Source organism: Pleurodeles waltl, chromosome 10 (genome assembly GCF_031143425.1).
Source record: "Pleurodeles waltl isolate 20211129_DDA chromosome 10, aPleWal1.hap1.20221129, whole genome shotgun sequence".
NCBI lineage: Eukaryota > Metazoa > Chordata > Amphibia > Caudata > Salamandridae > Pleurodeles > Pleurodeles waltl.
This window is the reverse complement of record NC_090449.1, coordinates 73,034,911-73,058,899: the sequence shown is the minus strand read 5'-3', so window position 1 is coordinate 73,058,899 and position 23,989 is coordinate 73,034,911. Positions and strand designations below refer to the sequence as shown.

General features: G+C 43.7%; 1 protein-coding gene across 8 annotated transcripts in view; it reads left to right on the top strand.

Moving 5' to 3' along the window:
* The window catches only part of TRAF7 (TNF receptor associated factor 7), a 204,588-nt gene that overhangs the window by 170,100 nt on the left and 10,499 nt on the right, over window positions 1-23,989 (top strand). For all 8 annotated transcript variants that reach the window (XM_069209733.1, XM_069209739.1, XM_069209737.1 and 5 more), the window contains 2 exons: window positions 1,459-1,578; window positions 9,898-10,029. In XM_069209733.1, the coding sequence (XP_069065834.1) occupies window positions 1,459-1,578; window positions 9,898-10,029 (252 nt within the window). The remainder of the gene's footprint in view (window positions 1-1,458; window positions 1,579-9,897; window positions 10,030-23,989) is intronic.

Genomic DNA, 23,989 nt, shown 5'->3' with positions numbered 1-23,989 from the left:
TATTCTGCGTGTTTCCCAGTCACCTGCCAGGGCGTCAAATGATGTCGTTAAAGGTCCTTGGTGTCACTACTGGCAGTTCAAAGCTCGGTGCTGTCCAGCTTTCGGATTCCCCTCCCTTCTCTTGCTGTCACCTCTGACCGGTTGTAAATCATCCCCGTCCACAACCATAATCTCTGAGTAGGGAAAAGCTCAGGTCAGAATTGTAACCAAATAAACAGTGGAGCCTCTTAGTATGCCTCTGTGGTAATGGAGGCAAGGGATCAGCCTTGGGTGGTAAGGCGACTGGGTACATTGTTGTGGGTTCAGAGCATGACCTTGGTCAGAGTCAAGACAAACCCAACTCTGGATCACACATTGGACTTGACACTAGATCCTCTGCTGGCACAGGTGGTATCTGTACCGGCATTGATGTTAAAGGGACTGGCGCAGGTTTTTAATCCAAAGAGAGAAGTCTACACCACAGTCTGCTCAGAAACTGAGACCTCTCCCAGGGGCACTAGAAACTGATCCACTAGCAATAACGCAACTTGAGGCCCCTGCAGATTCTTGGGGCCTGAATGCAAGCTAAAAGGAACTCAAGAGAGTGCTCATTAGGTGCGGCATGGCCTCCTTTAAAGTCATATTATGATGTCATGTCACGGATGGTCTGGGAAACTATGGGTTCATTGGGACCAGCTGCGGAATTGGCCGCTCAGTTGGGAATTTGACACCCTCCCAAATTCTTTTCAGGGAGAGAGAGTGGCAGAATAGTGTTTAGTCCTGATTTGCTTTCTTGTTTTCTCTTGGACTTTGAAGTTCCAGACCACTTTGTCTGCAATGAGGACCTTTTGCAATAACTGCCTTGGGAGCAGAGGGCGTCATCCCCCTCTACTTGGATTGAGAGTGGGACTCAATAGGTCTGTGACTTCTTTCTGTGTTTGACATACAGCTTCTCTTCATGGTCCAGGATGACCTTCGGGTACATGAGGTTGCGCTCATTCCAGGTGAAGTTGTGACCGAAATCTGTTTTCTGCAGTTGCAAAATGGTTTGAAGCTGGTAGTTTTTGGTGGGGACATAATTCTCTTGCACACTCATTTCATTATTTGGATGTTGTTGAAAGACCCAAAAGGGGGAGAAGAGCTCCTGATCTGCATTCGAAGAAGCAGGAATAAAAGGCCTGACATCAGCATCAAGGGGTGGCCTTTACATGTGGCTGTACTCTGTCATACCTGGGGTAGAATAAAGCCTGTTTAGAGTCTCACAGCACCACTTAGTGCAGCGCTGGAGCACTATTATGAAAAGCTTCCAGATCCAGTCTGGCACCTTGGGAATATTATAAAGGTGAGGAATCCTGGGGTAGAAGTATCCATCAGAAAAGTCATAATTTACTGTGTAGAGGATCACATGCATTAAGGTGACATGCCTCATATTCTGCTTGCAAACCTTTAACTTAGTCTCATCTTCCTTCCTGTTTTCAGATTTGGGACATCCGCACCCTAGATTGCATCCACGTACTGCAGACATCTGGAGGGAGCGTCTACTCCATCGCTGTGACAAACCACCACATTGTGTGCGGAACATATGAGAACCTCATCCACGTAAGAGTCCTACAAATTCTTGACTTGCTGCAGTGGACAGTGCTTGGTCGCTCACTTTTATTTGGCACCTGGTGGAGGAGAATAGGAAATTGGTGCGTAGCGTGGGTTATTTGAAGTGACTCCTGACTCTTCAAAAATTAGAAGTTTATTATTGCTTTTAGCTCTATGCCTGCCTGGTAAACCTCAGCTTATAGATTTAAGGAAGTTTATGGCACAGCCTAGAGAGGAATATCTGGATATTCTTTAACCTGTGGTAGGGAGAAGCATTTCTATCACTCCCAAAATTGTCAACTGTTTGGTGCTCAGTTGATATAGAAACACTTGCTCTTAAAGCCATTTCTGTTCTTAATTATGACACAGTGTATCCGCTATAAAACATGCTTTGCAAAGAAAATAGGTCTAGGTAACACTTTAAAGCCAAAGGTCCCATGAATTTGATACAGTTCTGTTTTGCTTTTTATGCCAAATAAAAATAGTTTGGCAAGGGAACCTTTATTATATTCCTCCTTTACTCTGTGATTGCAAGTAACGGAGGACTTAAATTAAGACTCGCTTGCCACCTGACCTTAATTTGATATAGAAACAAAAAAAAAGACTGCCTTTTGTTTCTAGGAACCGAGAAAAAATAACCTCAGTCCCAGTGGCGCTAATGAGGAGGAAACAGGAGGGGACAGGCTGATGGGGTATTGAAGGGAAGGGGCAGGCAGATGGAGCGCAGGAAGGAGGAATGAGAGAGGTTTCGGGTGAAAAAGAAGCACGTGGAAAGCAGAAAAGAGGAATGAGAGGTGTTGTCCAGCTGGGGCACGAAGAGCACGGAGGGTAATTCGGGCGGAATAGGAAGGAGGAACAAGAGGGAAAGAAAAAAAAGAGCAGGAGACTCAGGTGAAGCTAGCGGGAGCAGCCAGAAGCTCCTATAGTTGTAGTCTGTTATGCATGTCTGTGCAAGCACTGAATTGAATGCCAAAAGTTGCATCCTAACAGCCAGAGTGAAAGGCCAGTGGCTGAAGGGGGTGCACCCGAAATTCTCTCTAAGTATATTATAAGCAAACGGTGTGTTTGGCAGTTCTCAACACAGGCCTAAAAATAACATGTTCATTAAAATGGATGTCTAAAATTTTGGGTTTATACCGTTAACATTTATCTTGCATTGAACCATTTGAACACTTGTTCTTCAGCTTTTTGTGATCTTCCTTCAACCTGTGAAACGGGAAATAGCATCAGAGGAGACCAATAGAGTTCAAAATTTTCATAGTAGCAAAGGTGCAAAAAAAAAAACCACCTACTGACTTTTTGACCTTGGCCTCTGTGCTGATGCTACAGATGTGGTTTTCTGTTTGTCTCTAATGACACCTCATGTTTTAGGGGTTGAGGACAGTTCACAAAATGCGGATAGCCAAGTAAGAGCAACGCTAAAATAAAATAAATTGTAATGCAGGTAGAGGTTTTGTTTGGGAAATCCAACAGAAGTTAAAATAGTAATAGCAAAGGTGAACGCATTCTATTATTCTAGATTTCGAAAATGTGTATGTCCTTTTAGCACACAGTTTCTCGGGCCACATTTGTTCATGGTAGCTGGCATTGAATTTTCAAAACGCAATACAGTTAGGCATATTTGACTCTTCCATTTGATAATTACAGCTGACCTTCATGTTGGGCAGCGATTTTTGAGACATATCTCTCTGTCCCTAAATTGTTCCACTGTATCATCTCAATTCCCTGTCAATGTTACCTATTGAGAAGTGGCCACTGTGTGGTGAATTTGTTAATACATTAGCATGATGTACCAAAATTGCGAGAGACCTTTTTTTGTTCTAAGATAAAGTCAACAAAACCATTGGGAATGTGACAATTTCCTGAATAGAGAAGCAAATCGTGAGAGCACTGACACCTTAGTTGGGCTGTTAGATTATTGCAGTGACTGACCTCCTGAAGTAGCAAATCCACAGACATTGCTGCAGTAGTGGCAGATTACAAGTTGACGGTACATGAAATCCAGTTGCCAATACATAAGTGACACATTGCTGACTATTCAATGTTTGGCAGTGCCCAAGGTCCTGGGGAGGGAGATGGAAATATACCAATGAAGCTGTGATAGTTGCAGGCCATAGTTTGAAGTTGTGTGGTTTCTCAAACAAGACTTAAAAACCTCTCAGCTACCCCAGTTGTACCATGACAACAAGCAAAAGTCCAACCAAGATGATAGGAGTGCATTTCCTGAGATGTTCAGTGTCTTCAGTCAATGTTGTCAGTCAGAGATACTTATGCCATATCAGTTCCATGGAAATGAATAGAAAGTGAAATCTGTTTGCCATAGTATTGCATTGGCTCCAGTCCATGTGGGAACAGATGGGTGGCAGGGCAACAGTCACATCATTACTATTAAAAGTGGCCAGCCAGATGTATTGTATTGTATTGCAATGTCTCAAGGAACTGAGTGGGCTGGAAGTCTGCTGTTCAGCCAAAAGGAGTAGATGCAGTGTCTGTCCCTGCTGTAAGAGAGTTGAGTTAGTAGGGAGAGTGAGAAAAAAGCAAAGACTTTTAGAAGAGTTCTAATTGCAAGACCACAAGCAAGGAAAGTGGCCTCACAGTCTCAGAAGGGGAAAAACATTTCAGTGGTGGGAGTCAGGAGAGATGATACAGTGCAGATAAAGATCTTGATGGAGTATCGGGAAAGGAGAGCTCCTTTATATGAGAGGTTAACTATCTTGTGGAAAAGGAGAGGCTGTGAGACACAGTCATCCTAAAGGTAAAAGTCAGGAGTGGTCTCTTTGAGAGGCTGGAGACAACAGTGGGAGGAGACAACAGTGGGAGGAGAATCTTTTCACAGGCCTCAGTAAAAATGTAGCCTTAGTGTGTGGTCCTCAGTGATAAAAGACTACAGAGTACAATGAGTGCTCCAGGAAAAAGGAGGTATCTATCACAGGGGAGTGTACAAGATTGCGTAAAAGATTGTGTAACAAGAGAACACCTCTCAGGAGAGTAAGTGTACAAGGCTCCCCACACTCTTTCACAGGGGATCAAGGAAAGGGTGATAATATGCATCAAACAGCCATAGATCCATGGGGTACATATGACATTAACACACCCACCCCCACCCGAGAGGATAACCGCTACACAGCTAAGCCGTCACCCCTGGATGATGCATCATTCCAGGAACTAATAGCCAGGGCAGTTGCATACCACTAGGTCCCATTAAACAAAGACCCAATAGAGGAGGACTTTCTATTTGAAATTTGAAACCCTAACTTCCACTACCAGGGCATGCCAGTATCTGCCCATTCTAAAAGGAATGACCAGACATGCTGAGAAGATCTTTAAAGATCTAGTAAGGACACGTATTATTACTCCGCGTGTAGGTAAAAATTACAAGGCTGCACCCTCAGATCTCTAGTATACGAAGGGCCAACTTCCTCCAGACCCATTAGTAGTATCTAATGCCCGTAGGAGGGCTAATTCACAAGCATCATCAGATGCCCCTCCTCCAGATAAAGAGTCCAGGTTAATTGATGCGTCTGGTAAAAGAGTATCAGCTCAAGCAGCTATCCCTGGCGCATAGGGATATTAGCAAGATACAACTGAGTACACTGGGATCAAATTAAGGAATTGCTACATCTCCCCTGAAAAGTATAAGAAAAAAGGCCAGCAAATTGTTCAGGAGGGTAAAATAACCTCCAACAATTCTATTAAATGTGCCCTTGATGCAGCAGACACAGCAGCCAGGGGCATGAATACAAATATTTTCTTATACAGGATGACTGGCTGTGCATATCCAGCTTTAAGCCAGAAGTGCATCAGACTATCTTAAATATCCCATTTGACCAACATCATCTATTTGGTCCACAAGTAGACCAAACCCTAGAAAAAAATGAAGGACAGCGAAGTTGCTAAATCTATGGGGGCATTTCAAACTCCCAATACCCGTGGCTCCTTTCCGTGCCCCTCATACAGACATGACCCTAAAACATCTTCACCTGATTGCGTCTAACTCCTCTTATAGGCAACAATTCAAAAGGATGAGGGAAAGTGCCTCCACTTGTGCCACCCCCTCCACCTCCAAACAGTGATTCGCTTCTAATTTCCCACCGACCATTTTACACCTGTCCAGGGACACCTACAACAATTTTTCCCAGATTGGAAGAACATAACAACAGATCAGTGGGTGTTGGGTATTATCCAACTTGGTTATTGCCTGGAGCTCATCAAAACATTTCCAAACATGCCAGCAAGAAAACACGAACTTTTTATATAACGTCTAGATTTGTTAAAACAGGAAGTACAGGCTCTCCTTCACAGAGGATCTATAGAGCCCGTTCCTCCTCAACAACAAGGGGCAGGAGTCTACTCCCTATACTTTCTCCTCGCCAAAAAAGATGACAGGTCTCTTTGACCTATTCTAGATCTGAGACCTCTCAATCAATACATTTTTTCGGAACGCTTTCATATGGTAACCCTACATGATGTGATCCCTCTGATACAGCAAGGAGATGTCTGCACTACACCTACAGGACACTTTCTTTTACATTCCAATTCACCCAGCTCACTGCAAATATCTCAGTTTAGTTATTCAAGGAACACACTGGCAGTTATAGGTGCTTCCATTCGGAGTCACTACCGCACCTTGGGTATTCACCAAGTGCCTGGCAGTAGTTGCAGCACATCTACGCAGACAGACTATTCATGTCTCCCCATACCTCGACGACTGGCTTATCAAAGGCAGTACGTTCATATTATGCCAACACCGCACACAAGCCACTCTTCATCTTCTTCACTAATTAGGGTTCACAATCAATATACAGAAGTCTCACCTGTAACCCTCCCAAATTCAGCCATCTTTGGTAGCTATCCTCACTACACAGTTAGAACTAACTACCCTACACAAATTCAGTTAGAATTCAGAACCTCTCAATATTGATAAAACCGATATCTCCCAATCAGCATATCTCTGTCAGAACAGCATTGTGACTTTTAGTAATGATGAAATATTTTAGTGCAATTGTATCACATGCAAGACTACACATGCCCCCACTGCAGGAATGTCTGGCAAGCAAGTGGTCTCAGTCTCAATTAAAAGATCTATGGTTGGTAAACAGCCACATTCGTCACTCTCTGCAGTTGTCGAACATACAAAACCTATCAAAGGGGCAGCCGTTTCTTGACCCTGTTCCCCAGATCATTCTCACAGCATTGGATGCCCATCTCCAGGACCTCACAATACTGGGGCTTTGGAACTCCAAACCTTAAGCCCTGCGCATCAACTACTTGGAGCCTCAAGCGAGTCATCTAACACTGAAGGCTTTTCTAGTTCACTTGTTGAGCAAGACTGTATTGGTCTGGACAGACAACCCAGCAGCTGTGTTTTATCTACAAAAACAGGCAGGGAGAACATACATTCTTCACCTATCTCACCTGTCGGAGTCAATTTGGAACTGGACAATACGTCCCCACATTCACTTGTTAGTGGGACACCTCCCAGGCATAAACACTGTTGCCGACCTCCTCAGCAGGATGCTGCAACAAGTCCACGAGTGGGAACACTACCCTTGAGTTCTCCCTCCAAGCTTCCACAGGTGGGTATTTCCACAGGTTGACCTGTTCACAACTACAGACAAAAACAAAATGCTCTAGACGTCACCTCCAGGCTCCCACACCCACAATACAAAGGCACTGGTCAGGGATATTTGACTACGCCTTTTCACCTCTCCCTCTTCTTCAGTCTGTGGTTCAGAAACTCAGGCAAACTTCTCTCACACTCACTTTAATAACTGCCACTTGGGCTCAACAACCATGGTGCACCACACTACTCAAACGTTTTGTAGTACCTCACGAGAAGCTTCCCCTCTACCAAGATCTTCTTACACAGAGCCATGGAGAAATCGGGCACTCATATCCAAAGGAACTCAACCTTGCAATTTGGCTCCTGAGATCATAGAGTTTGGTTATCTCAATCTTCCATCAGAATGTATGGCCATTCTTGAAGAAGCCCATAAACCCACAACTAGAGCATGTTACGCTGCTAAGTGGAAAAGGTTTATTTTCTACTGCCATAGTAAACACATTGATCCGCTTCATGCAATTTTTCAAGACATAGTCCGCTATTTACTTCATTTGCAGACCTCAGGCCTAGCATACACTTCAATACGCTTGCATCTTGGAAGGTTGCCTTTCTGGTAGCCCTCATGTCACTCAGACGCATGGGTGAACTCCAGGCATTAACTTTATAAGAACCTTTCTTCCAAATGCACAAAGACAGGGTATTCCTTATAACTAACCCAAAAGCTTTACCAAAGGTAGTTTCCTCTTTCCACCCAAACCAGTCAGCAGGATTACTAGTTTTCTTTCCCCAACCGGATTCAGTTGCAGAAAGAGCCCTTCATGCATTGAATGTAAAAAGAGATTTCATGTATTATATTGATAAAACACAATAGTTCTGTAAACCTAAACAACTCTTTGTAGCTTTCTCACCCCCTCACACAGGGAAACCCATATCTAAAACACATCTTTTGAGATGGATAGTTAGATACTGTCGCGTAGGATCTCGTTATTCTAATGAGACTACTGGATTTGAGCGGCAGAATCGCCTGTGGTGTGGGAGACCAAGTCTAATCCACTTCGAGTGACGCCTGTCGCGCCAATCCGGGTTTTGCTCCGGCCAACTAGCAGTGCTTCATCTCTACCTAAGGATAGGGATGAATGGGCAGCCGAACGCATGACATACTTGGTTTCTCAGGGAAGCCGTGGTCACTCAGGTCTCATCCCTTTCTCTCAGTTACATTTAGTCTCATACATAAATGACAAACAGAGGCAGTATATGTTTTAATAATGAATGTAATAAAACAACTGCATCTTAGATAGCAAAGCGTGAGCTGCAATAACCAGGACGACACAACATGACAGTATTAAAATTGTGACGAGAAGAGTGAAACATAAAGATAACGCTATCATATTGTCACTATTGTCAATAGACTAACTCCTACCTAAGCTAGGATAGAGCACAGTATGTTAAGCTCTAATTCTGCCCTTCTAGTTCCCCTGGGAAGACATCATCCCCCATACCTGAGCAAAGGCCTGCGTTAGCATCTGTAGCGAAGCAATCAGTATACAGTCGTTGTTCTCTGGCTGTAATCTCCCTCTAACGTGTAAGGAACAAGGAAGTGTTTTTATAACAACACAGCTAATGTTCTGAGAAAATGTCCCTACATAAGGATGTGTGTTTTCTACGAATGTTGGAGACTAAACTTCTACCACGTTCACCTGCAGTGTACCGTGCTGTAGCCTTGGAAGAAGCACAGAGTGATCATGAATGTCTTGTTTGAGAACAGAGTGCTGGCCTACGCAAAAACAGTTAAATAAACAGAAAATAAAACAAGACCGTAAAAGTGGCTATTGTAACAATAATAAAATGAAGCTGAATAAAATATATCTAGGTTAAGCTGCACAGCGGCTTGGCCTAGTGTGTTAAAATAACATGCATGGAGCTATAGCTAAAATGGCTACACAACAATACATTCAAACATGTTACACCAAAGCTAGAGAAACTTTGCCCTTATCTCCTAGAGCACACTCTACTCGTAAAATTGGTGCAGGTGTGCCTTTTGTGGGCGATATAAAAGTAGCTGAAATCTGCAAAGCAGCTACATGGTCAACTGCACACACCTTCACTGTTTGAATGTAATAGCACACCCATAAGCAAATGTAGGACAGATAGTGTTACATACACTTTTTCAAACAACTGCAAACCCACAGGTTAGCCACTGCTTTTTGGAAGGCACTGCTTTACAGTCTATGCAGAGCATGTGTATCTACAGCCGCACATGCCAGATTGTTACTTACTCTGTAAGCATCTGTTCCATGGCATGTAGTGCTGTAGATTCACATGCACCCGCCTTTTTGCCCAGACACCAGTTGTCGTTGCAGTATCTCCATTATATACATATGCTTGGGCATCTTGTACTATCACTTCAACACACTCCATTCTCACCCGACTGCGGGAATACAATCTAACAATGAAGTTGATGCCCATGCACACTATCACTGAGAGCAGGAATTGCTTTGCCTCGTGATTCAAGAGACTTCTTTGGAGAAAAAAACAACTTGCACACATCTGGACCTAGCACTAGATGGCTGGAGTATAGAGAGCATGTGAATCTAAAGCACTACAGGCCATGAATAGATGCTTACTTGGTAATTATCATAATCCTTATTGCTGAACGTGTGTTGAGACTTGTAGGTGTCATACTAGTTAATGCCATTGTTCCTATGTGATGGTAACATCAGCATATGCTTAGATTGTACCTAATGTGATGACCCTGTGTTTCCTAGGTATGGGACATTGAGACAAAGGAGCAGGTGCGCACCCTGACAGGCCATGTGGGCACCGTCTATGCCTTGGCAGTCATATCCACCCCAGACCAAACCAAAGTCTTCAGCGCCTCTTATGACCGGTCACTTAGGGTAAGAATACTTTTTTTATTATTTGTGTAGCCTTTGGTTTTGTCTTGTCTCAAACAGTTGTCAGTTCCTTGGAAAGGGGAGCAACCAGGACAGGGAGAGAAGGAGGCAAGGTTCCTTGTGTTTCCTGCGTCCTCCAAGGCAATATCTGAAGCTGGAGCCTGGGGTTGCCGAATGATTATGCTTCTGTAATCTGAATGTAGGTCTTTATCATCGGCGATCTATCCCATCCTCAGTATGTGGGTTCACAGGCCTTTTGTACATGCTTGTCCATGTAAACTCAGTGGATAGGAACAACACAAACTCTCCCTACACTTCTTCATTGCTGTTCTCTGAACCCTTGATCATTCACTGTCCACATCACTGAATCTTGAATATTGGCATCACAAATGAACATGCATCAGGAAAATTCCCGTAAGTGCTGAAATATACTTCCTAGTGTACTTGTGACATAAGTGGAGTTTTCTAGCTGCATCAGACTTGTTGAACTATTAAACCTCCCAAGCTTGCCATCTTTTTAGCAAATCCTTTAGCATTGTACATATAGGTAAATCAATATTTGCTTTGTGTCCTTAGAAACTCACCAGTGCCCTACCACACTCACCCCTTCCTCTAAAATGTATCCATCCCAGACAATGTTCTGACACAAGATTGCCTTCATCTTCTGGATACAATAAAGTGATGTGTGATGGGCCATCTGGGTTAGTAATGAAGCGTACCAGCAGAATGAAAATTTAGGGCCGTATAAGAAAGTTCCTTCTGAAAATTGATGGCAAAACAAATAAATAAGCATAAAGATGTTCCAAAGGAATGCGAAATCCAGAAAGCAAATTTTAACAAATGTTCATATTTCCTAAACCAATCAAATGAAAGAAAACTGTCTAATAAAATGTTTGTTGTTTTTTTGTGTGCAGTTTGTGAGAATGTTAAATCGACAGTACAGCTGACTCGGAAACACCACTTAAATTAGAGTAAACTACATAAAATAAAAATTGAAAATCCTGCACAAATATAAAACATTACACATAGTAAAAACTGTGTTCCTTTATGAGATTGTAAAAGTTTGCCCTATCCCGTCAAGTTCGACTGGCTGTCACTTATCTGGTACATTTTTCCCTATGCTTTGATGAAGATCCTGAAACAGTAATATAGATCCTAACACTTTTTTCTGAGAGAGAGTGGTTTTCCCTGACCCTCCCAGAAGATGTTTCACCTCCCTGTTGCCGTTTACCACCGTCAGCTATTTTTTCATAAGTGCCCAACATGAAAAAGGAAAATGTTACAGAATGATCACCACAGTGAGTGTGTGGTGTGCCTTCCTGACTCTTACTCCATGAATGGCTGTGGGATATTTCAGAAGGTGGCATATAGGAGGCTGATGAAGGAAGAAGGGGTTTGCCTCCGTTCCAAGAAGGGCGATTTTGGGTGCAGAACATCGTCTGAATCATCCACTTCTGCTGTGAGATGAAGAAAGCCACCTTTCCATCCTCTTTTCTTCCTAGGAGTTTGCTGCTTCCTCTTCTGAAGGTGAGTGGGCTCACCAGCATTTCCGTTCCCAGTTGTTGCTGAAGCGGTCATCGTTGAAACTCTTGATATCAAAGAGCCAATGAGTTGCCTGTCACCTTCGGGTCCATCTCAACGTTTTGGGGGCTCACTCTGAGTTTCTCCCTCTTGAGTGATGAACATGTTGTACTTTCAGACTGGAAGAGAATTGTTCCACTCTCTCCTTCGCCATCAAATCTAGCATATGTGATGATCGCAGTCGCAGTGAAGGATGATGATTAATCCCACCCATTGTTCAGAGTCTGAGTCCAAAGGGACAAAAACATTGCAGATCCCCACAGGACCTGTACCCAGCTCCTCATTTGGTTCGACTGAGTTTTTACTGGCTCTCTGGTATCTGTACCTTTTGAGAATCTCTCCTGTTGATGATCTACATTGCATGAGTGAGTTCTCACATCGGGGTTCAAATCAGTTCAGTCTCCACACTACTACTCCGGAAGTTAGTACATCCAGCACTTTTGAAACTATCCACACAAGATGCCAGCAGTGCTCTATTGTTCCGTTGGTTCCCGGACTTCATAATGGATAGCTTCACAAACCCTTTCACTGTTTGAGCAGTGACGAGAAATCTGGTGAGGAAGTTCAGAACTGCGGGCACTGATCCTAAGTTTCTGAAGGAGTTAGTACAATCAACCCCTTTGTATCCACCTGAGATAGAAAGCGAAAGGTGGATGCCTTTGGAGTAAAGATTTGCAGACATCAGCAGGAACTGTAAAATCAGCCAGCTCTTCAGCTTTGTTAAGCCGCTAGGACAATTCTCTTTGGGTTTCAGTGAGCCAATTCATGGAGTATCTCCTAACAGAAAAAATAAAAGTTTTCATGTAAGTTGTTAAAAAGGGATGTTAACCTCAGAAAGCCCGATTGGTGTAGCATACAAATACTGTGGAGCTAGCTACTGCAGACATTGTAATAAAGTCTGTGTCAAGCGTTCCACTTGTCTCAGATTTACGTCATCAAGCTCACAAGCTCAACAATAGAAGTTTGACTTACCATTCAATGGGTCATCTCTTTTTGACCCTCAGTCATTTGACAAAATTGAAAAGATTAAATCAGAAGGAAACCTTTAATGTTTGTTGCTGGACAAGAGAATAGAGTTTCACATTCAGTTTAGATCCTTCCGGGAAAAGGCAATGGCTCAAGTAAAAACAAGGCTAGCAGTGTTTTCAAAGACAAAAGTCTTCTTGAGAAAAAGGAAGTCATCAGCACCCGTCCACTGGCTCTGCAAAGGTCCCAACAAAACGACTTCTTCATTATTCTGCCACATCCAACGAGCAACCTGGTGGACAGGATTATTTCCACCCATCTGTCTGTATTGCAGGAAATTACCAAACACATGGGTGGTAGATACTGTGCATAATGGGTACAAATCCGGTTTTCTGGCTCTTCCCCTCAGAGTCCACACAGGGCTGCCAATCCTTCAAAGTTGTTTTGGCTGTCTCATAATACTTCAAAAGTTTTGGAGAAAGTCACAATAGATCCAGAACTGGGATATCAATGGAACAAAGAAGTCTACTTTTGTTATTTCCGTATCAGGATGAAAGGTCACAAGCATGATTTCCATCTCATTTTGAGTTTAAAAAAGGCAAGATAAAGGGAAAAGAGGGAAACATTTAGAAAGGTGGCTCTTCATCAAATATTTCCACATCTTCAACGAGATGATAGAATGTGCACTATAGAACTGTAGGACTTGTAATTTTTATGTACCCAAATGTACAAGTCACAGATTTCTTTCTAAGATTCAATACAAAGTTCTACCTTTTGGACTGAAGTCAGCTTTCACAAATTTTTCAAAAGTTGTGGCTTGGCAGTAGTATTATCACACCTCCCAAAAGAATGTATTTATTTATCTGTATCTTTAACTGTTTTATCAAAGGTTCCACTCATCCCAAGCTCCTTCAGGACCTATAGTTCACAGATTTTCATGTTCAGGAGAAGACCTGTCTTGAAAGGTAGATGTTTACGTTGGCTCCTAAACAAAGAATTTCATACTTAAGAGCTCTTCAAATAGTATAGACTCCTTCCGATCCTGTGGTGTAATGTTTGTATCTTAGCTTCCTGCATCTCTCTAGTCTGAGTCTTCAGGTTGCACACGAGACCTCAGCAGGAGTGATGGAGCAACTGTGGTGCCACAGGTCAGGAAGTAGGATTGGCACAATACTGTTGCTGTTTTGTGCCCTCTAGTCCTTAATGTAATAATTAAAGAGAAATTATTTTCTTGCTGGGGTGCCACTCTGGTGTCTAAATCTTTCCCAGACAGTGGTGATGAACATAACTTTAGAAGAATTGGAAGCTCATATGCGCAGTCTCTATTTAAGGGCTATAGTCCTCAACGGGAAAGCGATTCCACATCAGCATGTTGGAGTTGATGGAACTTCATTTTGATATCTTTCTCGCTGGTGATTAAGTGGGGCCTTATTCTACTGCTCTGATAAACTTCTTACTGCTGCCCTTCCACTTCAAATGTACATGTCAACAGTGTACTATCTGAATAAGGGAGAGGGTGAGTATTTCTCCTGCTCTGGGCACCCAGTAATAGACTTGTTTTCTGCAGAAGGAAAAGCCAAATGCCCTGTTTATGCTTCCACCTTTTCAGAACCTCGGCCCATGGTGTATGCCCTTTTGATGAGCTGGTCAAGAGGATTTCTCTATATATTTCCTCTCATCCCTCTGCCACCCGGGGTGATCAACAAGTTCAGACTTAGCAGTGTGAAGATGATACTCTTTGGCCGAGATTGGCCTTGCCAGTGACTGTACCTGGACCTTCTTCAGATGTTCATTCTACCTCACAAGACTTTCAGTGAGTTTGGATGTCAATGATGTCTGGCAGAAGCTTTCATTTCAGCCTTCCATCACTGACTTTGACTGCCTGACTCCTGATATCGTACAATATGGACACTTGAATTTGCCAGATGATTACATGGTCCTTCTGAGAGAAATGAAGCGTTTTATTCAAGGTCTTCATATGCATTCAAAGGAAAAGGTTCTGTGTATGGTGTATCAACATGCAAGAAAACCCAAGAACATGCCAGAAACAGACAGTTTTAAGATTTATGTCCTGGTAACGTCTGACTTTCAGTTTTGTTCTTTTAGGATTTGACTGCCATCATTGCTTATAATTAGTCACCATAGGCATCTTCTTTCACTATCCCAATGATTAAGAATTTTCTGCAAGGTCTTTAGAAGGTTTTTTTCCGTAGTTAATAGCTTCCTCCTCCCTGGGAATTTAATTTGCAGCTCTCCAAATTGTTTGGACCTTTCTTTCAGCCAATTCACAAGGTTGATTTACAGCACCTTTCATGGGAGGGTGCATTTTTTAGCGGTGTTATGTCTCCTAGAAGGGTGAGTGAGCTTAAGCCTGTTCTCATAAATCGTTCTTGTTTTTTAATCGGAACAGAGTACCATTCACAGCTGTAATATTTACTGTCCGCAGCAGGGAGTTTTAGTTTAATTGTTTTATTCAACTATGCACAGAGTTAGGAGGAAATTACATATATACAAAAAGCACTCCAGGACAAAGATGTTAGTGCATCTCAGCCCTTCCCGTGGTGAGTTCCCTAACTCTAGGTGGAATACTCTCTGTTGGAAATGGCCTTTCTGCAGGGTTATCCCCAGACTTTTTGCCTTCCTCCTTCTCTTTTTCTGAACTCATTTTTGCTGGCTTTAGGACTCTGTGCACTTCACTAATCAGTACTGAAGTGCATATGCTCTCTCCTTAAAACATGGTGACATTGGCTCATACCCAATTGGACTATTTCATTTACTTATAAGTCCCTAGTAGAGTGCACTATATGTTCCCAGGGCCAGTAAATTAAAAGCTACTTGTGGGCCTGCAGCACTGGTTGTGCCACCCACTTAAGTAGCCCCTTAACCTTGTCTCAGGCCTGCGATTGCAAGGCCTGTGTGTGCAGTTTCACTGCCAATTCCACTTGGCATTTAAAAGTACTTGCCAAGCCTAAAGCTCCCCCCTTTTTACATATGTCACCCCTATAGTGTGCCCTGGGTAACTCCTAGTGCAGTGTGCTGTCTAGGTAAAAGGCAGGACATGTACCTGTGTAGTTTACATGTCCTGGTAGTGTAAAACGCCTAAATTCGTTTTTACACTGCAGTGAGGCCTGCTCCTTCATAGGCTAACATTGGGGCTGCCCTCATACATTGTTTGAGTGGTAGCTGCTGATCTGAAAGGAGTAGGAAGGTCATATTTAGTAAGGCCAGAATGGTAATACAAAATCCTGCTGACTGGTGAAGTTGGATTTAATATTACTATTTTAGAAATGCCACATTTAGAAAGTGAGCATTTCTCTGCATTTAAATCTTTCTGTGCCTTACAATCCACGTCTGGCTGGGTTTTGTTGACAGCTCCTTATGCATGCATTCAGACACACCCCAAACACAGGATACTCAGCCTCACTTGCATACATCTGCATTTTGAATGGGTCTTCCTGGGCTGGGAGGTTGGAGGGCCTGCTCTCACACAAAGGACTGCCACACCCCCTACTGGGACCCTGGCAGACAGGTTTGAACTGAAAGTGGAGCTGGTGCACTTCTAAGCCACTCTTTGAAGTCTCCCCCACTTCAAAGGCACATTTGGGTATAAAAACCGGGCCTCTGCACTACCAACTAAGACACTTCCTGGAAAAGAATCCTGAACCGGAACCTGCACCCTGACAAGAAGAACTGCCTGGCTGCCCAAATGACTCACCTGACTGCTTTCTGAAGAGGATTGCTGGCTTGCTGTTGCCCTGCTGTCTTGCTGCTCTCTTGCTGTGCTGCAGAAGTGATCTCCAAGGGCTTGGATAGAGCTTGCTTCCTGTTCCCTGAAGTCTCAGGAGCAAAAAGACACCTCTCCTGCAGCTGAAATCCCCCTGCAGCGAAAATTCGACGCACCGCCTTGCAAGAACGACGCACAGCCTGCTCACGGTGAAAAATTCACCGCACACCGAGACAGGAACGACGCAGCCCCGATTTCACGACAGAAAATCGATCCAGCGACGCGACCGAAACTTCGACGCATGGGCCTACTGGATTGACGCAAGCCGACTCAGAACGACGACTTCCTGAGAGGAATCGACGCAGCGCCTGCCATGCGGAAGAAAATTCCACGCATCGGCTGCCGTAATCGGCGCAGCCCCTGTGACTTTCATCCGCAAGCCCAGGATTCCACGCATCATCCCCGGGCGTCTGAAAACTCCGCAACCCGAAGAGGATCCAAGTCCGCATGCCAGAAATCGACGCAACGTCTTCCCCGTGTCTAAAATAATTACGCAAGCTCATGTGCGAAGGGGCGAAACCGATACACACTCTCCGTTTTCCATGCACCTCTTCCTCTGCGGTCCCTTGTGAGGATTTTTTCACCACAAACCAGGTACTTTGCCCTGCAAGAGACACTTGTTTCCAGGAGAACTTAAGACACTTTTTATTGCTTTTACAGTAATATTTCAACTCAAAGATGAAATAAGCAAATGTAGGGATATCACTGAAAGTGATATTAAATGTCTTAAATTGTTTTGAACTGCATTTAACCAGATAAATATTATATATTTTTCTAAACACTGTGTGGTGTATTTTTGTGGTGCTATATTGTGGTATGGTATGATTTATTGCACCAATACTTTACACATTGCCTTCTAAGTTGAGCCTGACAAGCTACCAGAGGGTGGGCACAGGATAATTTGGATTGTGTGTGACTTACCCTGACTAGAGTGAGGGTCCTTGCTTGGACAGGGGGTAACCTGACTGCCAACCAAAGACCCCATTTCTAACACACTCACACTGAGAATGCTCTGCAGCACAATACTTCGCAGCAAACACATGCATGCCACACTCTCTCAACACATACCTCACACCTGATACCGCAAGAAATGACCCTTTATTTCTTTCAAATTGTTTTTTTGGGTTCTCGCATTAATCAGACTATTTTGGCCTACCTTTTCCCAAATACAGAGTCCCCAGCAGAGAGGACATGAAACACCCTGATGTTAAAAGGGCATTACTATAATATTTGGAGAAGACCAAAGAGTTTTTGTAAGGTCAAGCGTTTTTTTTGGCAATTCTGGTACCATTTGACCTAGTGTAGTCTCCTCCAAACATACACTAGGTTGGTGGATAGTTTTTAGCATTGTTACTTTATATGAAATACTAATAGAGCCCTACCTGGTAAGCCATGGGCCCATTCCACAAGGGGAAAAGGCCACTGATGCCACTCTAATGAGCAATGTTCCCATTCCTGACATCTGAAATGGGGCAACTTTGAGATCAATTCATATCTTTACTAATCAGTATTATCTGGACTGTCTGCAGGATGGATACTTTGGTGGGTCAGACGTCTCATAAGAACTTATTTGATAAGTTTCAGTTCTGTGGCCCTGATCGCACTTTCAGTATTGGGTTAACTTGCTATTCTCCTCTCACCATTCATGAATGCATTTAGGGGTGTCCGGTTTTGAACGGCTTCCTGTATGTTTGTATCATCACAATGCTCTAAAAATTAGCTGCCTAACTTACAGTCTTCTAAGGTTCTAAAGAAGCAGGGTTGAATGCGTGTTGTTTTACCTTGGGTCACTATTTCCTTTTAATGTTGTTAGTTTACTTTATTTTAGGTGGTATTTCTCCGCTATATGTACAACTGATTTTCCGTTTTGGCCAAGAGAACAAAAAGAACAGCAATTGTTCCCTTTTTGGGCATGTTTCCTTTTATTTGATTGGCTTGGGAAACATGAACATTACTTAATTTGTGTTCTGTGGTCTCGCACAAAGGCATAGGTGTCCTGCCTTTTATGAATTCAGAGGGACTACATATGGTGGAGAACTAGGATAACAAGTGAACAACTTTTCTTTCCCACATATATTGGGGATATAGGGCCAGATGTAGCAAAGGTTTTTACCCATTCTGTGTCTATGGAAAAAAGTGTTCGTACATATGGCCCATACATCTCATCTGTGAATACAAGGTACATGGTTCCAAAAAGGAAGGCTGTGCCAAATGACTCTGCTGTAGTTGAGGGCCGGCTGTTTGGCACTAAAATTGCTTCTTCCAGCAATAAGAGCCAGTTATTTGCTTGTTCAAATGGACAGTACAGAAACAATGCAATATCTGACCAATCAAGGGGCAACACGATCCAGGCTACTGTCTCTTGAAGCACTCTTAAAATGATTAAAAATGATTCATAGCCAGAGACTTGTAAATTGCAAAGGTTCACCTTCCAGGTGTTCAAATTACAAAAACAGATGCTCTCAGCAGGGTTTTCTGGAGGATCACAAGTGTATCATAAACTGCCATGTGCAGCATGACATCTTCGACACATGGGAGTATCCACAGTTGCAGAAAACAGGAAATTCTTACATTTCGCCTCCATGTACTACTCACCAGGACAAAAGGAGGTACCTTTTTCATTGATTGGTTAGGGAAGTTTTTGCAAGCATTTTTTTCTGGTACCCCTAATTCAGTCCGTCATCACAAGGCTGACCTGCTTATGAGCAAAGATTATTCTCTGAGTCTCAGAATGGTCACACCGGTGGTGATTGACTAATCTTCACTTACTGGTGTGACTGCATGTGACATCTCTTCCACAAATTTGTTTCGATCTTGAACCTCCATGCTACCATTCTTGAGTTTGGCACCCTGTCTTCGGGACTAATTCAGCATGGTCATTTGAACACCCCACTGGGCTGCATGGAGATCCTAAAAGAAGCCAAGGGCCCATATGCTAAACTTTCTTTGGGATGGCTTGGTATTCTAATGAATGCTTTTGATGATCAATGAAGATCCCCTGTTGGAGAAGGAACACAGTATAACAGTTAAGTAACTTCCCTTCTCGTAACTTGTGCATTACCCTGTGGCCTCCACCACCCGCCATTCAGTATTGGTGTTCTCTCCCTATCAAAGTGGGAATGTTCTTGAAAAATTGACTTGATGGCATATTCTGCTCTGGCCTGGATTAGCAGCGCTCCTTTGCGCAGGCAGATGGATGCACGGTCACTTTGTACAGATATAATTTACGTTAAACTCAAAGTAACTCCTGCCACAAGCCTGCATTTAACAAAGCATTTAGATACACTTAACAAACTAGCATTGTGCTACTTGTTTAGTAGGCATAGAGTTGCTGGTTGTTTATGTATATATGTTTTCAAATTAGAAAGGAAAAAAAATATATATATATGTTCGATGGCATGTGTAGCTGCAGATACACATGCTTTGCACATCCCGCCATCTAGTGTTGGGCTCGGAGTGTTACAAGTTGTATTTCTTCGAAGAAGTCTTTTCGAGTCACGAGATTGAGGGACTCCTCCCCTTTCGTCTCCATTGCGCATGGGCGTTGACTCCATCTTAGATTGTTTTCTTTCCGCCATTGGGTTCGGACGTGTTCCTTTTCGCTCCGCGTTTCGGTTTGGAAAGTTAGTGAAAATCTCGGAAAATTCGACGGTATTGTTTGCGTTCGGTATCGGGTTAGTTACAACAGATCGACACCAAATTTGGAAAAGCTCCGACGGCCCTTTGGGGTTTTCGATTCCCCGGCGGGGCCTGGTCGGCCCGACCACGTGCGTCTTCAAGGCTAATGGAACAGAACCCATTCCGCTTCTGCCCCAAATGTCACAACAAGTATCCTTATACAGATCAGCATTAGGTCTGTAATTTGTGTTTGTCTCCAGAACACAAAGAGGATACCTGTGAGGCCTGTCGAGCGTTTCGGTTCAGGAAGACCTTAAGGGACCGAAGAGCAAGAAGTCTACAGATGGCGTTGGTGCCGACGGGACAAAAACACATGGAGGAAGAAGAGGAAGCCTTCTCCAACGAGGATTCGGACTCTGAAGAGGTCGAAAACCGTGAGTAAGACGTCGATACACAAGACTCACGCAAAGACCAGTAAAGCCCAGGTGACGCCACCGCCGGCAGGCCATGGCTTAACCCGAAAAATAGATGACCGAGCATCGGCACCGAAAAAGGGCATGCATGTGTCGAAGTCATCCGACTCCGGTCGAGATACCGGCACAGAGCAGCCTCGACCCCGAGACACCAGGTCAGAGCAATCTCGGCACCGAAACAAGTGGCCACCGAGAAATCAGTACGCCGAAGAGCAAAAAAGTGTGGTCGGAACCGAAAAAAGCAGCTGAAAAGGTTTCGATACCGAAACATACGGCCTCGGAACCGAAAACAAGTTCCTACACAGAGGAACAAGGCCTGTCCTCACAAATGCAAACACACAGATTTGGACAGGAACTAGAGACAATGGAGCCAGATTACACCCAAAGAAGGCTCCACATCCAAAAGGAAACCGGGAAGATCAGTACTCTCCCTCCGATTCGAATGAAACAAAAACTTGCCTTCCAAGAGAAAGACAAGCAGCCACAGGCAAAGGTGGCTAAACAAGTAACCCCGCCACCATCTCCACAACGCTCTCCACAACCATCTCCGGTAGCCACTCCACCAATGATTCAATCCCCAACTCATACAGGGATGAGTCAGGATGATCCAGATGCGTGGGATCTTTATGATGCGCCAGTGTCAGAGAACAGTCCCGACTTATCCAGCTAGACCGTCACCACCAGAGGACAGTACCGCTTACGCACAGGTGGTGTCAAGAGCAGCGGCGTTTCATAATGTCAGCCTGCATGCAGAACCAGTTGAAGACGACTTTCTATTTAATACACTGTCGTCCACACACAGCCAGTACCAGAGCCTCCCCATGCTACCTGGAATGCTAAAACACTCCAAACAAGTGTTTGAGGAGCCTGTGAAAGGAAGAGCCATTACTCCAAGGGTGGAGAAAAAATATAAACCGCCACCAACAGATCCTGTGTACATCACACAACAGTTAACACCATACTCAGTGGTAGTAGGGACAGCTCGCAAGAGGGTGAATTCACACACCTCAGGAGATGCACCACCTCCAGACAAATAAAGTCGTAAGTTTGATGCAGCGGGGAAAAGAGTGGCGGCACAGGCAGCCAACCAGTGGCGCATTGCCAACTCACAGGCTTTGTTGGCCAGATATGATAGGGCTCATTGGGACGAAATGCAACATTTTAAAGAACATTTGCCCAAGGAGTTCCAAAAAAGAGCACAACAAGTGGTGGAAGAAGGACAGAGTATCTCAAACAATTAGATACGGTCAGCAATGGATGCAGCAGACACAGCTGCTAGGACTGTAAACACAGCAGTGACAATACGGAGACATGCATGGCTGCGTACATCAGGATTCAAGCCGGAAATACAACAAGCCGTGCTGAATATGCCATTTAATGGACAGCAGTTGTTTGGGCCAGAGGTGGACACTGCTATCGAAAAACTTAAAAAGGACACTGATACAGCCAAAGCCATGGGCGCACTCTACTCCCCACAGAGCAGAGGCACATTTCGGAAAACACAGTTTCGAGGACAAAGCACAGAGCCCACAACCTCACAAACAAGGCCCACTTATCAGAGCCAATACCAGCGGGGAAGTTTTTGAGGACAATATAGAGGGGGACAGTTCCCAAAGAGTAGAGGGAAGTTCCAAAGCCCCAAAACTCCACAAAACAAACAGTGACTTCGGCGTCACAAATCCCCAACACATAACACCAGTGGGGGGGAGACTAACCAACTTCTACAAACAATTTGAGGAAATAACAGACACGTGGGTTCTAGCCATTATCCAATATGGTTATTGCATAGAATTTCTAAAATTCCCTCCAAATGTCCAACGAAAACACACAATATGTCAAAACAACACCTAGATCTTCTACAACTGGAGGTCCAAGCGTTGTTACAAAAAGATGCAATAGAACTGGTACCAATTCATCAGAGAGGAACAGGAGTTTACTCGCTGTACTTTCTCATACCCAAAAAGACAAGACCCTAAGACCTATATTAGATCTCAGGACATTAAATGTCTACATCAAATCAGATCACTTTCACATGGTGACGCAGCAGGACGTAATCTCATTGCTCAAACAACAAGACTACATGACAACACTAGACCTAAAGGATGCATACTTCCATATACCGATACATCCTTCACACAGAAAGTACTTAAGGTTTGTATTCCAAGGAGTACATTACCAATTCAAAGTGTTGCCATTCGGGATAACAACTGCGCCAAGAGTTTTTACAAAATGCCTGGCAGTAGTAGCTGCTCATATCAGAAGGGAGCAAATACATGTGTTCCCGTACCTAGACGATTGGTTAATCAAAACCAACACGCAAAAACGGTGTTCACAACACACAAAGTATGTCATAGAAACCCTCCACAAACTAGGTTTCTCACTCAACTGCAACAAGTCACACCTTCAGCTGTGTCAAACACAGCAATACTTAGGGGTGACAATCAACACAACAAAAGGGATTGCCACTCCAAGCCCACAAAGGGTACAGGCATTTCACAATGTAATACAAGCCATGTACCCAAAACAAAAGATACAAGTGAAGATGGTGATGAAACTACTAGGCATGATGTCCTCATGCATAGCCATTGTCCCAAACGCAAGATTGCACATGCGGCCCTTACAACAGTGTCTAGCATCACAATGGTCACAGGCACAGGGTCAACTTCAAGATCTAGTGTTGATAGACTGCCAAAAATACACCTCGCTTCAATGTTGGAACACTATAAATTTAAACCAAGGGTGGCCTTTTCAAGACCCAGTGCCTCAATACGTAATAACAGCAGATGCCTCCATGATAGGGTGGGGAGCACACCTCAACCAACACAGCATCCAAGGACAATGGGACACTCAGCAGAGACCGTTTCACATAAATCACTTAGAACTACTGGCAGTATTTCTAGCGTTGAAAGCATTTCAACCTATAATAAGCCACAAACACATTCTTGTCAAAACAGACAACATGACAACGATGTATTATCTGAACAAACAGGGAGGAACACACTCGACACAGTTGTGTCTCCTGGCACAGAGAATATGGCATTGGGCGATTCACAACCACATTCACCTAATAGCGCAGTTTATTCCTGGAATCAGAATCAGTTAGTAGACAATCTCTCTCGGGATCACCAACAGATCCACGAATGGGAGATTCACCCCCAAATACTAAACAATTACTTCCAAAGATGGAGAACACCACAAATAGACCTATTTGCAACAAAAGAAAACACAAAATGCCAAAACTTCGCATCCAGATACCCACAGGATGAGTCTCAGGGCAATGCGTTATGGATGAGTTGGTCAGGGATATTTGCATACGCTTTCCCCCCCTCTCCCACTCCTTCCATATCTGGTAAACAAATTGAGTCAAAACAAACTCAAACTTATACTAATAGCACCAACTTGGGCAAGACAACCTTGGTACACAACACTACTGGACCTCTCAGTAGTGCCTCATGTCAAACTGCCAAACAGACCAGATCTGTTAACTCAACACAAACAACAGATAAGACACCCAAATCCAGCATCGCTGAATCTAGCAATT